Source organism: Ceratosolen solmsi, unplaced genomic scaffold, assembly GCF_000503995.2.
Source record: "Ceratosolen solmsi marchali unplaced genomic scaffold, CerSol_1.0 scaffold61, whole genome shotgun sequence".
NCBI classification, from domain to species: domain Eukaryota; kingdom Metazoa; phylum Arthropoda; class Insecta; order Hymenoptera; family Agaonidae; genus Ceratosolen; species Ceratosolen solmsi.
In genome coordinates, this window is record NW_011948435.1 from 260,626 (window position 1) to 274,455 (window position 13,830).

The 13,830-nt window shown below is 27.8% G+C and overlaps 1 protein-coding gene and 1 non-coding gene across 2 annotated transcripts; one reads left to right on the forward strand and one right to left on the reverse strand.

Moving 5' to 3' along the window:
* Positions 1 to 911: 911 nt before the first annotated feature.
* LOC105364968 (Cytochrome P450 4c3) lies at positions 912 to 13,676 on the forward strand. Its single transcript, XM_011503013.1, has 11 exons — positions 912 to 1,125; positions 6,994 to 7,200; positions 8,603 to 8,788; positions 8,907 to 8,976; positions 10,307 to 10,433; positions 10,511 to 10,571; positions 10,683 to 10,789; positions 11,304 to 11,372; positions 11,461 to 11,635; positions 13,074 to 13,253; positions 13,481 to 13,676. Exons 1-11 carry the CDS (start codon positions 912 to 914, stop codon positions 13,642 to 13,644), a joined length of 1,560 nt encoding a protein of 519 aa, XP_011501315.1. The 3' UTR covers positions 13,645 to 13,676.
* TRNAV-AAC (transfer RNA valine (anticodon AAC)) lies at positions 4,807 to 4,879 on the reverse strand. Its single transcript has one exon. It is a non-coding gene; the product is annotated as a tRNA-Val (tRNA).
* Positions 13,677 to 13,830: the final 154 nt, after the last annotated feature.

Here is a 13,830-nt window from a genome sequence, read left to right on the forward strand (position 1 = left end):
TACTTTGGCTAAATACTTGCTAAAAGCGCGAGATGGCTGCCTTAAAAATAAAAATATTATTGAGTCAATAAATAAACATTTTATCGAAGGCGAACGAGGCAAGTTATGGCTCTTTAACACATTCGACAAAGTTAATGCAATGCACGTGCATACGCACCCACGCGTTTAAGTATCATGTACTGTCATCATACAATCATCACACTGACCTTCGATAATACGTTGTGTATTATATATACATAAGTATATATATATATATATATATATATGTGTGTACATACATAAATATTTATTAAATATGTGATATTAACGTCTTTCGTTTCCTACATGTACTGAGTATTACCTTGAGAATTTACAACGACTCTTAAGATTAATACTGACAAAAAAAAAAAAAAAAAAAATAAAAATAAAATATACGTATATGCAGGAGCTATTTACATTGGAAATATAAAATATCCGAAATAAATAAATAATTACCATATCGTGAATTACAATGAAAAATGTGTAGAATTGCGAGACTTGATATATTCGTCGCTTAACGGCACTTGGATTTTATTAGCATTACCGGCGAATTTGTTTTCCTTTCAACCGACAAAACATCTGTCTTTAGAAATATTGTGTAACGATGTTGGTGGTCAAGAAAGTGGATCGATGCCGATGAAGCAAAATACAAGCGCACTACTACACTTTCATCAATGACCGAATCACGCGCCAATAGCACTCGCAGTGCGATTCAAAAACTTTGACATCTCAGTTATATAACAATAAACGGGTGAGAAATTTTTCAAATTCCTTAATCGATGAAAAGGCGTAGGTGAACTGTGTTTGTCCATTGTATGATTTAACGGTGCATCGCGCAGATATTGATTGATCTTCGTAGCGCAAGTTTGTATCGTTGGGAAAATTGTGACGATATGTTGATCTGCTTGGTCGGTAAATGGTTGCCACGGGAAATCGATGTGAAGAAATTGAACATAGTATTTGTGATTTTAATTGTGATCTGTGGCTGGTTAGTATTCAGATGGTGGCGAGTCCAGAGACGCTGCCTGAAGCATCTGGCGGAAATTCCTGGTCCATTTGCTCTTCCATTAATTGGAAATTTAGCGCAGGTCAATGTTGATCACGATGGCAAGTAGAAAAAAAAAAAAAAAAAAATTTAATTATTATTCATTCGATTGAAGCAGAAATAGCTACCGAATCTTACTTATTATTGTGCAATAAAAGGACCAAATAAATCTAACAAATCTTTAAAAAGCTGATAAAATTTTTAAGACTTTTCTTAATTATTGGAATTCACGTAAGTAATCGTACGCTTTTATAGAAATAAAAACAAATCTATAAGTGATTAGAATAGCTATACAATAATTAGTCGTATTTTTTTTGCAATATTATTAATAATAAAAAAACTTTACTTCTGTTTAAACTCTCTCTCTCTCCCTCTCTCTCTCTCTCTCTCTCTCTCTCTCTCTCTCTGTCTCTATCTCTGTCTCTGTCTCTGTCTCTGTCTCTATCTCTATCTCTCTATCTCTATCTCTCTCTCTCTAAAATGAAAGCATTACACTTTACTAATACGAAGTTCAACAACCATTTAAATAATATTGAAATCAATTTTTATCGATCAAAGCCATATCGGGAACTTTCGTTAAATATGAGTGTTTTGTACTTGAATCACAATATTTAAACTCAAGATAAGATGAAGCTAGATGAAAATTGTAATTATGGTCATATTATTAATGTAATAAATAATTAGGACTTTCTTCACCGCTATACGGTTTGGAGAATCCTTATTTGAAGTATTAAATTAGATTTAAGGTTGATACGATTTCGGTGTACTCGAGTAGCTCTCACTTTAGGGGAAGTACTCTAATATATCAAAATCATCTAACGTTACAGTCATTCTCTTTGTATTCAAACTTGAATTAAATTTAATGTAAATGTCCGCTCAATATCAGCTGACTTCGTGCACATTCATCATTAAACTGTCATTACGATCGAGTAGGATCGTGTGTATAATACATTTTTAATCTAATCCTGAAAGAATCAACAACATATATGTGTGTGCGTGTGTGCGTGTGCGCGTGTCTGTGTTTTTTATGGAAATATTCATATACAAATCAATTTGTTGAAAATATGAAAGAAAGTTTTCTGAAATTCTTGAAAATAATAAATCCACTTTTAATATTTTACTTTAATTTGTATTGCTCTTCAATTATTTGTCTATTGCTCATATTAATTTTCTGTCTCTCTTTATCACACACACACACCTCCCCCTGTAACTGTCTATCTGTCTATCTATCTATCTACCTATAATATATATAATATAATATCTATAATATAATAAAAACAATAAGGATTAGTGTAACTGTTTTTATCGATACATACGAATGCTAATTTACATTTACTTAATGAATTTCACATTGATCTTTTCATGTGTAATTGGTATTAAAATCTGTTTTTGTACTATGTATATAATAAAATTTTTTATTATAGTAAAAACTATACAAGCAGTTTAATCTGAAAATCGCTTCATCCAAAACAATATTGAATTAAAATTTTCAAATATATGAATAGCACGTCAAAATAATTTTGGAATTGATAATACGTGGGCCACAAGAAAGAAGGGGTAATGTCAAATTTCTAAGTCTTTACATTAATTTAATTTTTATCTGCAATATCAACTATACTTCATTGGTATATTATCTTAATCTCGTTACATAGAATGTTAGTAATACTTTAGGCAGTTAATTAAGCAAATAATAAGCGAACAAATATAAATAATGGTAATAGATATTTTTCATTGACAATAATTCTTTAAATAAATTAGTTAGAAATATATTTTGAAAGCCGCTAGAAATAATACCTCCAAGACTATAATGAATTTAGTATATAATTTTATAATTTAGTACTTGTCATAACTGTATTAATATTCTTTTATCAAATATCATTATATTTATTGTACTAATTTGCACGCTATAATTACATTTATTCATTTAAGAGATATTTTTATGTAGAATAGGAGATTCATTAATTGGCAAAAGCATTATCTACGCTTCTATGACTTCTAAGACTCTATTACATATAAATATTTATACATATATAAGCAGTTTGTGTTTACTTATATTAAATTTTCCATTGATTTTAGTACAATTTAATCTTATAAATTTATGTTTGAATAGCAAAATAAACGATATGATGCATATTATCCAACATTTATTAAAGTTAATGAGAATCAAAGTTGAAAACAATTAGAAAATAATTATAAAAAAATTGTAATGAAGAAATAAAATAGATAATGTTATATATATATATATATATATATATATATATATATATGTATAATTAGAAATAAATTTTTAATTAAAAGAATAATTTTTTATTGTGTAGATGCATAAACGATATATCGTTAAAATTAATTCTACAAAATCGTCAAAGTAATATTTTCATTTTATGATTTGTATGTACATAGTTAACGGTAAATATCATATATATATATATATATATATATATATATATATATAAATATATATATTTTTAATTTATCAGTAAAAATTACGCGATTCTAATTTATCCTGGCTAACGCCTTATCTATTAAAGTTTATTCTGTCTTATGAATAAAATGTAAAAAGAAAATAAAATAATTTATTTCAAAATATCTTCTTTATCATACTTAAAAAAATTTATACAATGAAAATGATTTTTTTTTTTTTTTTTTTTTTTTTTGAAAAATAATAAGATCTACTTAAATGGTAGTTAATAGTTAATCGTGTTTTATATGTAATTAATGTAATTGTCAACTATATTTTTCAATTTCAAACACAATGTATTGCGTTAAAAACAAGAGTAAAAAAATCATGCTTTTCAAACATAAAACAGATTTTTTTTTTCCTTTTTTTATTTTATTATTATTATTATTTTGATTAATGAATACTTTTAATGGAAATAACAATATCAGTTTTAATATAAAATTAATTATTTGTTTACAAAATTGCTTAATTCTCGATATGCGATCGGTTCGTTTATTGCAATACTCTTTATTAACTTTTATCATTTGGATTCCGAGTTATTCTTTATGTAAATTTTACAGATCTTACGTGATAAAAGCTATTAAATATATTAAATAAATTAGATAAATTAATTTATAAGTATATCTGACTATCTCATTATAGCAATATAATAAACAATTATATTATTACATTAATATGTTATGATCTTAAAAAATTTATGGATAAGTGTTATTGTGTGGGTTGGTTAGTTATATATCATTAATATACGTTGTACTAGAAAAACCAAGTTTTTCAACTTTTAAATAAAATTAGAAGTGAGAGAGTTCAATGTAAGCATTTACCAGTCAAAATTCTACAACAATCACAATTCCAAAATTGTTGAACAAACTATAAGAAACCTTACTATTCAATGAGTTGAAATTAATAGCTGAAATTACAAGCAGATAATAAAAATCCGCTAGAGATTATTAAATATAAAAATTCTAAATGTAAAACTATATTGGATCCTATTCGATAGCTTATCATTGATTCGCGATTATACTAAACAGAAGGAGCTCGAACTATTTAACCGAATGGCATTTTAGTCAAAATAACTTTTGATATTCTTATTAAGCAAATATCGAAAATGTTTCGCCGCCTATAATCGTCGTATCGGGAAGATTTCCTACTCCTTTCATTATGACGTCACAAGCTTTGATCGATAATTCAAAATAAATCTCCAATTCATTCTTATCTTTCGCAATTAGATATTTAATCGATGGGAATTAAAAATTAAAAAATTAAAATAAAAAAGAAAAAAAAAAACTGTTTCCGCCCGGGATCGAACCGGGGGCCTTCCGTGTGTTAAACGGATGTGATAACCACTACACCACGGAAACATTACGTTTTAATTGTGGAAATAAAATTCTTTTAAGTCCAACCATTTTTAAATGTTATTAATTGAAAAGTAAAAAAAAAAATCTTTATAAAATAACGGAATATATGAGCGGCTTTATAGTATAAAACGAAAGGAGCAGTTCACTACGTAATACAATAAATAATAGTACGTGTAAGAGTAACTAATGCTGCCATCTTTCAAAAAATAGGCATTAATCGATGTTTTGTTCGCACTTGTCGGTATTACAGTTTTTTTTTTTTTTTTTTTTTTTTTTTTTTTTTTTTTAAAGAAAAGCTGCTTAGGTAATATAAAAGATAATAAACTAAACTTTATTATAATTTATAATTGCTTAAATAACGATAAATTAAATGCATAATTATTCCTTAATATGCAGGTATGGATTGAAAATTGCTGTTGATTTAAATAGTCACGAAAACATTTGTATTAATTTTTTGTACATTTACACTAATATGCTATTTATATGCATATATATAAAAAAAAATTTATTTAATCATATAAAATTTTATTCAAAGTAATTTAATTTCATTAAATTAATTATAAAGTATTAATAAACCAAGTGTAATCGATTATAAAAAAAAAAAAATATAATTATCAAATACAATAATTGAATGAGTTAAAAAGATAAAGGCTATGGATAAGGAGATAATCGATTAAATTGTTGAAAGTATATAAGATAATTAACGATACCGAATTTCCGAATTTCCGATGCTTTTAAATTGTATCCAAGAATGTGTTATATATCTAATGTATTTTTCATCATTTTTCATCACAATATATCGAAATGCTAGATATTATCTATTTTAAATAGAAACGAAATCCTAAAATTATTATATAAGGCACAATTGATATGCATAATTTTGCGAATTTTAATTACACATTGTATAAATTTTATTTCGATTAAAATTATTGGAAAATTACTTTAGAGTACAAATCCTTTTATATGCATATAAGAATAAATGAAATAAATATATAATCTTAATGAAATTCGTTAAATCATAGATTATTAAATTTCTTATTTAATTTATAAATGCTTCATCGAATCCAACTATTTTTCATCTTGTAAAGTTCGAATGCATTCATTTCTAATTACTATTTAAAATAATAAAATATTCGATTATTGTCTATAATCGTCAGAACTAGTTTTTTTGTTCAGTTTAGATAATTCTAATACATTATTAACTCAAACTATTTATATTTATGAGATGTTCGCGGAGTAGAAATGTCTTTATTGTTACATTTAAATAAAAATCAAGTGTGTCCGTTTGTTTATGTATATGTATGAATCGATTGGTTAATTTTTAAAAAATATGCAATATTCTAATTTAATAAGAAATTGATTTGTAATTCCTTAATTATTTTAATATTGTGAAAAAGATAAATATTATATAATGCATACACGAAATATTTATGGTATTGGCATATCCTTCATTGTCGTTGTTATTGTTATTGTTATTATTACTATTATTATTATTATTATTATTATTGTTATTATTATTATTATTATTATTATTATTATTATTATTATTATTATTATTATTATTATTATTATTATTATTATTATTATTATTATTATTATTTGCAAATGAGTTCCGACAGAAAGAAAAAAAAAAAAAAGAAAAAAAAACAATCGTTTCATAAAAGATGAATCTTATATTAAGTAAAGTAGTAAAGTAGAATTGTACTGATTAAATTTGAAGAATTCATGCGATAAATATAAATATTTAAAAACAGAGGAAAACTGCATTTTATATTGTAAAACTAATGATTAGACGATAAGAATTTTTGAATATATCAAATAAATCAAATTCATATAGATTTTGTTTAATCGAATGACGCAATTATGCTATTGGACTTAAAAATGCACTTTGTAAATATCATTTGATTAGCTAATAATTGTTGGGACATGTGTGCGCTGCCGATATTACGAATGAATATGAAATATGGAATTTTGAGCGAGAGCAATCGATCGCGGCAGCTGCTATAAAAACAATAAATAAATCCGATGATATTAATATAGCGAGGCCCCGTTGCCGTGTCTCTCAAAGCTTCAATTCCATTTACCTGGCATCTAATTGTGCTTGTTTTACCTTTTAGAATTATTCAGTCGCATCGTGGGCATGAGATTGATGTGGGGGACACGAGACGGCATCAATAAAGCGTGGCTCGGGCAAAAACCTTACGTATTTTTAAGCAAAGCATGTACTGTCGAGCCGATCATAGCCAGCAGCCGACACGTAGATAAAAGTTACGACTATCAATTTCTCCAGCCTTGGCTTGGCACAGGACTGTTGACTAGTTCCGGTAATGTTACGTTCCTCTTAAGTTTATGCGTTATTAACTATCTTTGCAGACCTGACCCTCCACATACCCTCGCACACAACCACGCACACAAAGAGGACAGACAATTTACGTATGAGCGAGAAAAAAATTTTGTGTGCCCGTGCGTGTGTGTGTGAGAGAGGGACATGCTTTTTAATATTCAAGTGAATTCGAGAAGAAAATATTTTCAATTGTACTATTTTCAATTTGTTATATGTATTTCTTGATCTATCGTTTTGCTTTATTGCAACGGTAAGGGAATAAGGGTGAAAAATATTACATAATTAATTCTTCATTCTTTCATTCACTACAAGTGTTTTGCATAAAAAAAAAAAAGTATTATGCAACTATTGATTATTTTCTCTTTTGTATTTGGTGCTGAAAATCATTATTATGATATTATGAAATGTACGACATAATATTTGAATACGTAACATAATCATATTCTCTTATGCAAATATTCTTACTATATTTTCATCTTCGGCAATAAAATATTATTACAGTCAGTAATTTCAATCGCTGTCATACTTTCATAACTTTTGAGTAACATTTCAGTGTTGCCGATGTTTTTGAACAACTTGTTATTGCCAGTATTTTTATTTTCACCACGAAATTAGAGACTACAATGGGACCAAGCAATAATAATCATAAAATATAATATTATTAAAGAATATATATTTTTACGTTTTGCTTTAAGAGGACGCCTATTATTCTATAAAATTACATCTATTGTTTAATCTGTCTATTATTTAAGATCATTCAGGTCGAGAAAGATCATTGACATTAAATGCAACAGAAGTAATATCATTTTATAACATGTATCAAATATTTCAATAGTCACAGTACATTTTCCTCCTACTGTTATCCTTTATGCGGGCGCATACAGACTTCATTCTATTAACTACATACGGTTGATTAACAGAATTTTCTTTGACTAATCATAGACGATTTAACGTACCTTCAAATACATTGTCATTTATCTCTTATAAGCAACTTAAAATTCTTCATTTACAATATTGTTGTTAAAGACGGTGTAATCTATGATAATAAATCTACTTCAAATTTATATGAAAGCGTGTACGATTTTTATTTGACAATTATCTTGCCGCGTTCCCCGGCAATAACTACGACTTTCCAATATATTTTATAACAAATCATTTTAGTGCGTGAGCAATGACCGTGAGCAATCGTTAAGATGTACTTATTACCAAAAAATTATTTGTATGCTAATGCAAAAATTCACGTTTCAACAAAAAAAAAAAAAAAAAAAAAAAAAAAAAAAAAAAAAAAAAAAAAAAAAACACATTCGAATGTGTGCAGAATGAAGAATGCTAGAAGGGACATAAGTTGGAATTATAATCGGACAAACAAATGAAAATTTCAGGGGCGAAGTGGCGCTCTCGACGCAAGATCCTGACGCCAACGTTCCACTTCAACATCCTCGAGGGCTTCGTGCAGGTCTTCGGCGAGCAGACGGAGGTCCTGGTGAGAAAAATGGGTGCCGAGCTCGGCAAGCCCTCGTTCAACGTCTTCCCCTACGTGACCCTCTGCACCCTCGACATAATCTGCGGTAAGAGCAGCGAATAAGCGCCGGCCGCCGAAGCTTTTAGCTCGGCAATCATTGCAAGCTCACATGTAGCAATTTTCTCCTCTTCTCTCTCTCTCTCTCTTTCTCGCATTGCACACAGAGACGGCGATGGGACAGCGTATCTCGGCGCAGAGCCACTCGGACAGCGATTACGTACGAGCAGTCTATGAGTAAGTTACTCGTGTAGCTCAGTGAGTACTCGTGAAATCGAGCATTCGCCTTTTACTGATTCGTCGTGCATCCTCGTCTAATCTATCCCGAAATTTTTTTTCACTACCGCTACTCCCCCCACCCCCACTCCCACCCCCACCTGACCACTAATACATACTTCATTTTGTATTTGCTCATCGTCTTTGATTACGCCCGCTAATCGAAATCAATTTCCTAGTACTGAACTACTTTTCGTAAGCAAATTGCTCATCGTTTTATCTTCCTTCTATTCATCGACTCCTCGCATCGATCGGCTGAAATAATTTATCACGCTCCTTTTGCTGAACAGTACGATTACTTTATATAAAGTTCTTATAATTATAATTTCAGCTATTTTTCCGAATATCACCTCCCGGCGCGCTTATTGCTAACTTTTTATTGCCAAATTTAAAGGATACCTATCAATTTATTAATTATTATAAATAAAAGGTAATGTTAAGACCGATGCCAATATTAAATACAAATAACACGAATAGATTGTGATTGAAAATTATTAAAAATTTTATTTTAATGGATTATATGGTTTGAAGAAATGAAAATACTTTCTCTCTCATTTCTTCGAACATCCACACACGTACGCGCGCTGGCGTATTTCAACTTTCTTTTTTCTTTTTTTTTTAATCAAGACTATTTTTCGCAGGTAAAAATTGCGTATACTTTTAATAAAAAGTAGGTCGGTGTAAAATATTACATTTTAATTCGCATTAAGCTTATTGTAATTTCCTTAATTTTACATTCATAGCACTTGAAATATTAAGAATACAAACGAATTCCAACTGCTTTAATATCATTAAATATGAATTTTCTCGAGAAAGGCGTTAAGTATACACTTTCTTTTTTTTATTTACTATATATTAACAAGCTTTAAAGTAAATTTATTTCTTTTAGCGCGAATGTACAACTAAAACGATTTAAATACACGCGACTAACATAGATAAATAACATTGAAGGAAAGCTGGTCGTAGTAATATACTTGATGAATTTAAAAATAACAATATAATCACGGTATATTAACGTATCATACAGACATAAACTTTTTAATGTATTGGTGGAAGTCGTTGTTTAGTAGATATTTGTCGAATACGTATTATTATTCAACTTTAAATTATACTTTTAAATAGCGTAGTTTTAAGCGTACAAGATATTAATTATTATAACAATCTAATAATCTTATATTACATTGAACAATATTAAGTCGCACGAGATACAATAGTAATAATACTTAAAAGGAAATTATTATCTTAAATCTGACGAACAATTATAATTAACTTCTTACGATACTTCTAATAGTATAGGAAGCATAATCCAGACACGACAGGCAAGTTTGTTTTATCAGTCAAATATCTTCTTTCGATTTTCTTCATTGTACAAAAAGCACCAACAATGCATTCGGACATTGCATGATTTTTCGAACAAGGTAAACTTTAACATTAAATTTTATAATGTTGTTAAGCATTAGATCAACAATATATATTTGGACCTTCGTAAGCATAGGTTATAACGGAAAGACGGAAAGAAATTCTAGAAAATGCTGAAGATGCAGATAGAAACGAAGGTATGATTTCAACTTATAAATTCCAATTGTGCATAATTTAATATAATATTATTAAATACTAATAAATTTCTTCTTCTTTGTTTTTTGTTTTTTTCGTCTTTTTTTATAAAGTGACCAAGAGGTTAGCATTCTTAGATTTACTTATCAAAGTTTCTGAAAATGGATCCGTTCTGTCGGATACTGATATTAGAGAAGAAGTTGATACATTTATGTTCGAGGTTTGTTTACATATATGTAGTTTATTTAAAAACCGATTATTACGATTATACATACATTCATTGGATAATTAATAAACTCTGAAATGAGAATGTGAATTTCTATGAAAAGTCTGAATTAAATTGTAGATGTTTATTATTTATTCTGGATTAATTGAATCTGTCGATAATTTTAATGGAATAAGTTGGATAAAGGAGTGGAATTGAAATGAGTTATAAATTTAATAGACAATTTTACTATTATACCATTCTAAATAAGTTGATTATAACTTTCAAATTTTTAATCTTTATGTATTATAATCTTCGAGGCATATAGATAGCTTGGAAATTGAAATAACTTTCAAAGTCTGTACCTTTAAAATGTTTGTAGCCATTATAATTGCAACATGCATGTATTTATCATCATTGATATTAAAAAAAAAAAAAAAAAAAAAAAAAAAAAAAAAAAAAAAAAAAAAAAAAGACAATTAATGTTGAGTAATAACACTGAAAGAAGCATAATATTATCTTTATAAAGGGTCACGATACGACATCATCTGCGGTATGTTGGACATTATATTTGCTCGGATGTCATCCAGAATTTCAGGTATTTAGAATATTTATTTGTGTAAACCATTTTTTTTTTTTTTTTTTTTTTTTTTATATAACATTCTAACGATAAATTATTTTATTAGCACAAAGTATTTAATGAATTAGATAGTATATTTTCCGAAGGAATATATGATAGAAGACCTACATTGCGCGACCTCAAAGGCATGAAGTATTTGGATAAATGTATTAAGGAAGCTCTACGCTTATATCCTAGTGTACCAATTTTAGGAAGAAAAGTATCAAAAGATATTCAAATAGGTAAATTAATGTAATTGATATAACATAAGATAATAATTATTGATATAAAAATTTCTCCATTCTCCAAGATCCTCTGTAAAATCTATGGAAAATCTTTCTTAATGTTTAACCTCCGAATGTATCCATCAATTTGATCGTTTAAAAAAAAATTAGATTTCCGATCTGATTCATGATGATGAAAGCCGATGGTTTCTTAGACGATTATTCCTACACGAACCAACATAACAAAAATTCTAAAGTAATAATACAATGTTAAAACCAGTCATGCATAACTTACCCCTTCTCCGTTACATCCGTTGTCATTAGTAATTAGAAATAAGAAATTGTCGTTATAATATTTCTATCCTATGATATGGATTATTATATATTTGACGATTGAATTTCCCGTAAAAAGAGAGGCCTTACGCTCTAACAAGTAACAATGCGCTTTAACAATAGTATCTATGAATAGTAAAAAAAAAAACAAAAAAAACAAAACAAAAGCAAAATCTCTATTATCTATTATCTGTTACTCGGCATCGATCGATTACTAATGGTACGACGTTATCAAGTGTCGTAGCGAGCGAAACAACTTACGCTAATTCCGCAATTCTGGCAATTCAATTAAAAAGCTTGCAAATTTTAATTTCTACTGAACTTTAATGGTACTTCATTCAAGCTGGTTTGCTTAAATTATCGTAATTGATTTTAATATTACCTAACAGAAGAAAGTACTCTTTCTTGCTTAATGATTTATTATTTAGTCAGTCTTAAACACCGATATGACTCCATTATTACGTTTAATCAATTTCATGCTATTTTAATTCAGTATTACGCTGCAAATAATTGTAGAAATGACAGATAAATACTAATTGCGATATCTAAACGGAGCAACGAGAGCATTTAAATTAGTTATTTGAAATTTATGTTTAGCCGATTAAAAATGTTGAATTTTTTAACACATCGCGTAATAGAGTCTTTGTAAATCTTTTATTTCATAAATATCGAGCGAACTTTAATACTTCAAACGTATGCGATTTTTGTGAAATTTTCTACGGTTAACGAATAGATAATAAGTTGTAATTCTTTATTTGTATAATATTGCCAAGAACCACCTGAGCATAAATATAATCATTAAGTGATAATGATACGTAAATTTCTTTTATATATTTAGCATTAAATTTTGAAACGATGTATTTTTCATAAGGACATATTTATTTGGCAAAAGTCTATTTATTTCAGTAATAAAAAAAATTAGCAAATATTAGCAAATTATTCATTTGCGCGAGGTGATAAAACTAGAGTTATGCATTTATTGTTGAAAACAAAGATGAGAAAGAATATCAGTTAAATTGAATATGAAGAATGAATATAATATGAATTCTAAAATAGATTTACATCAATAGTATAATATATATTATCCTAGTAATGATAAATGTATAATTTCTTTTTCATTTAGGCAAATATACAGTGCCTAAAGGAACCACAGCTCTAGTCGTTCTTCCAGTTCTGCATCGAGATCCAGAAGTTTTTCAAAATCCAGAAAAATATGATCCAGAAAGATTTTCATATGAAAACACGATTGGACGTCATCCTTATGCATATATTCCATTCAGTGCAGGACCCAGAAATTGTATAGGTATGCGAAAAGAGCAATGTCAATAATACAGAATTTGAAAATGGATAAGGAATAAAGATTCGTTGGTTAAAATTTAAATTTAAGTACACACACACACACACACACACACATATCGTCTGTAATGTTTAATAAATAAATATTCAATTATTCATTGTTGATCTGTAATGGTATGATAAAATTTTAAATATAAACTAAAACGATTATATTTTTGGTTTGTTTCGTATTAGGTCAGAAATTTGCATTATTAGAAGAAAAAGTACTAATTTCAGGAGTATTGAGAAAATACAGATTGGAAGCAACGGAACGTCGCGAAGATATCACAACGACAGCCGAACTTGTCATTCGTGCGAAAAATGGTCTTCATATAAGAATTCACCCGCGATTCACTTAAATAATTATAATAATTTTATTTATTTTGTTTGACCTAACACCATACCATCTATTGAAATATTAACCTAATTAATGGATAATTTTTAACATTTTTTTATCCATGAAATTTGAATTTCCGATATACTTCTTATATGCTTTACAATACTAATAATGTAATATATATTTGAATAAGAGTTTATATATATAA

What these genes read in the sequence shown, in the direction of transcription:
- LOC105364968 (XM_011503013.1), top strand. Translation starts at nt 912, where the DNA reads ATGTTGATCTGCTTGGTCGGTAAATGGTTGCCACGGGAAATCGATGTG. An exon ending in AGATGCAGATAGAAACGAAG is followed by an intron (nt 10,572 to 10,682) that starts GTATGATTTCAA and finishes TTTTTTATAAAG; the next exon opens with TGACCAAGAGGTTAGCATTC. An exon ending in AGGACCCAGAAATTGTATAG is followed by an intron (nt 13,254 to 13,480) that starts GTATGCGAAAAG and finishes GTTTCGTATTAG; the next exon opens with GTCAGAAATTTGCATTATTA.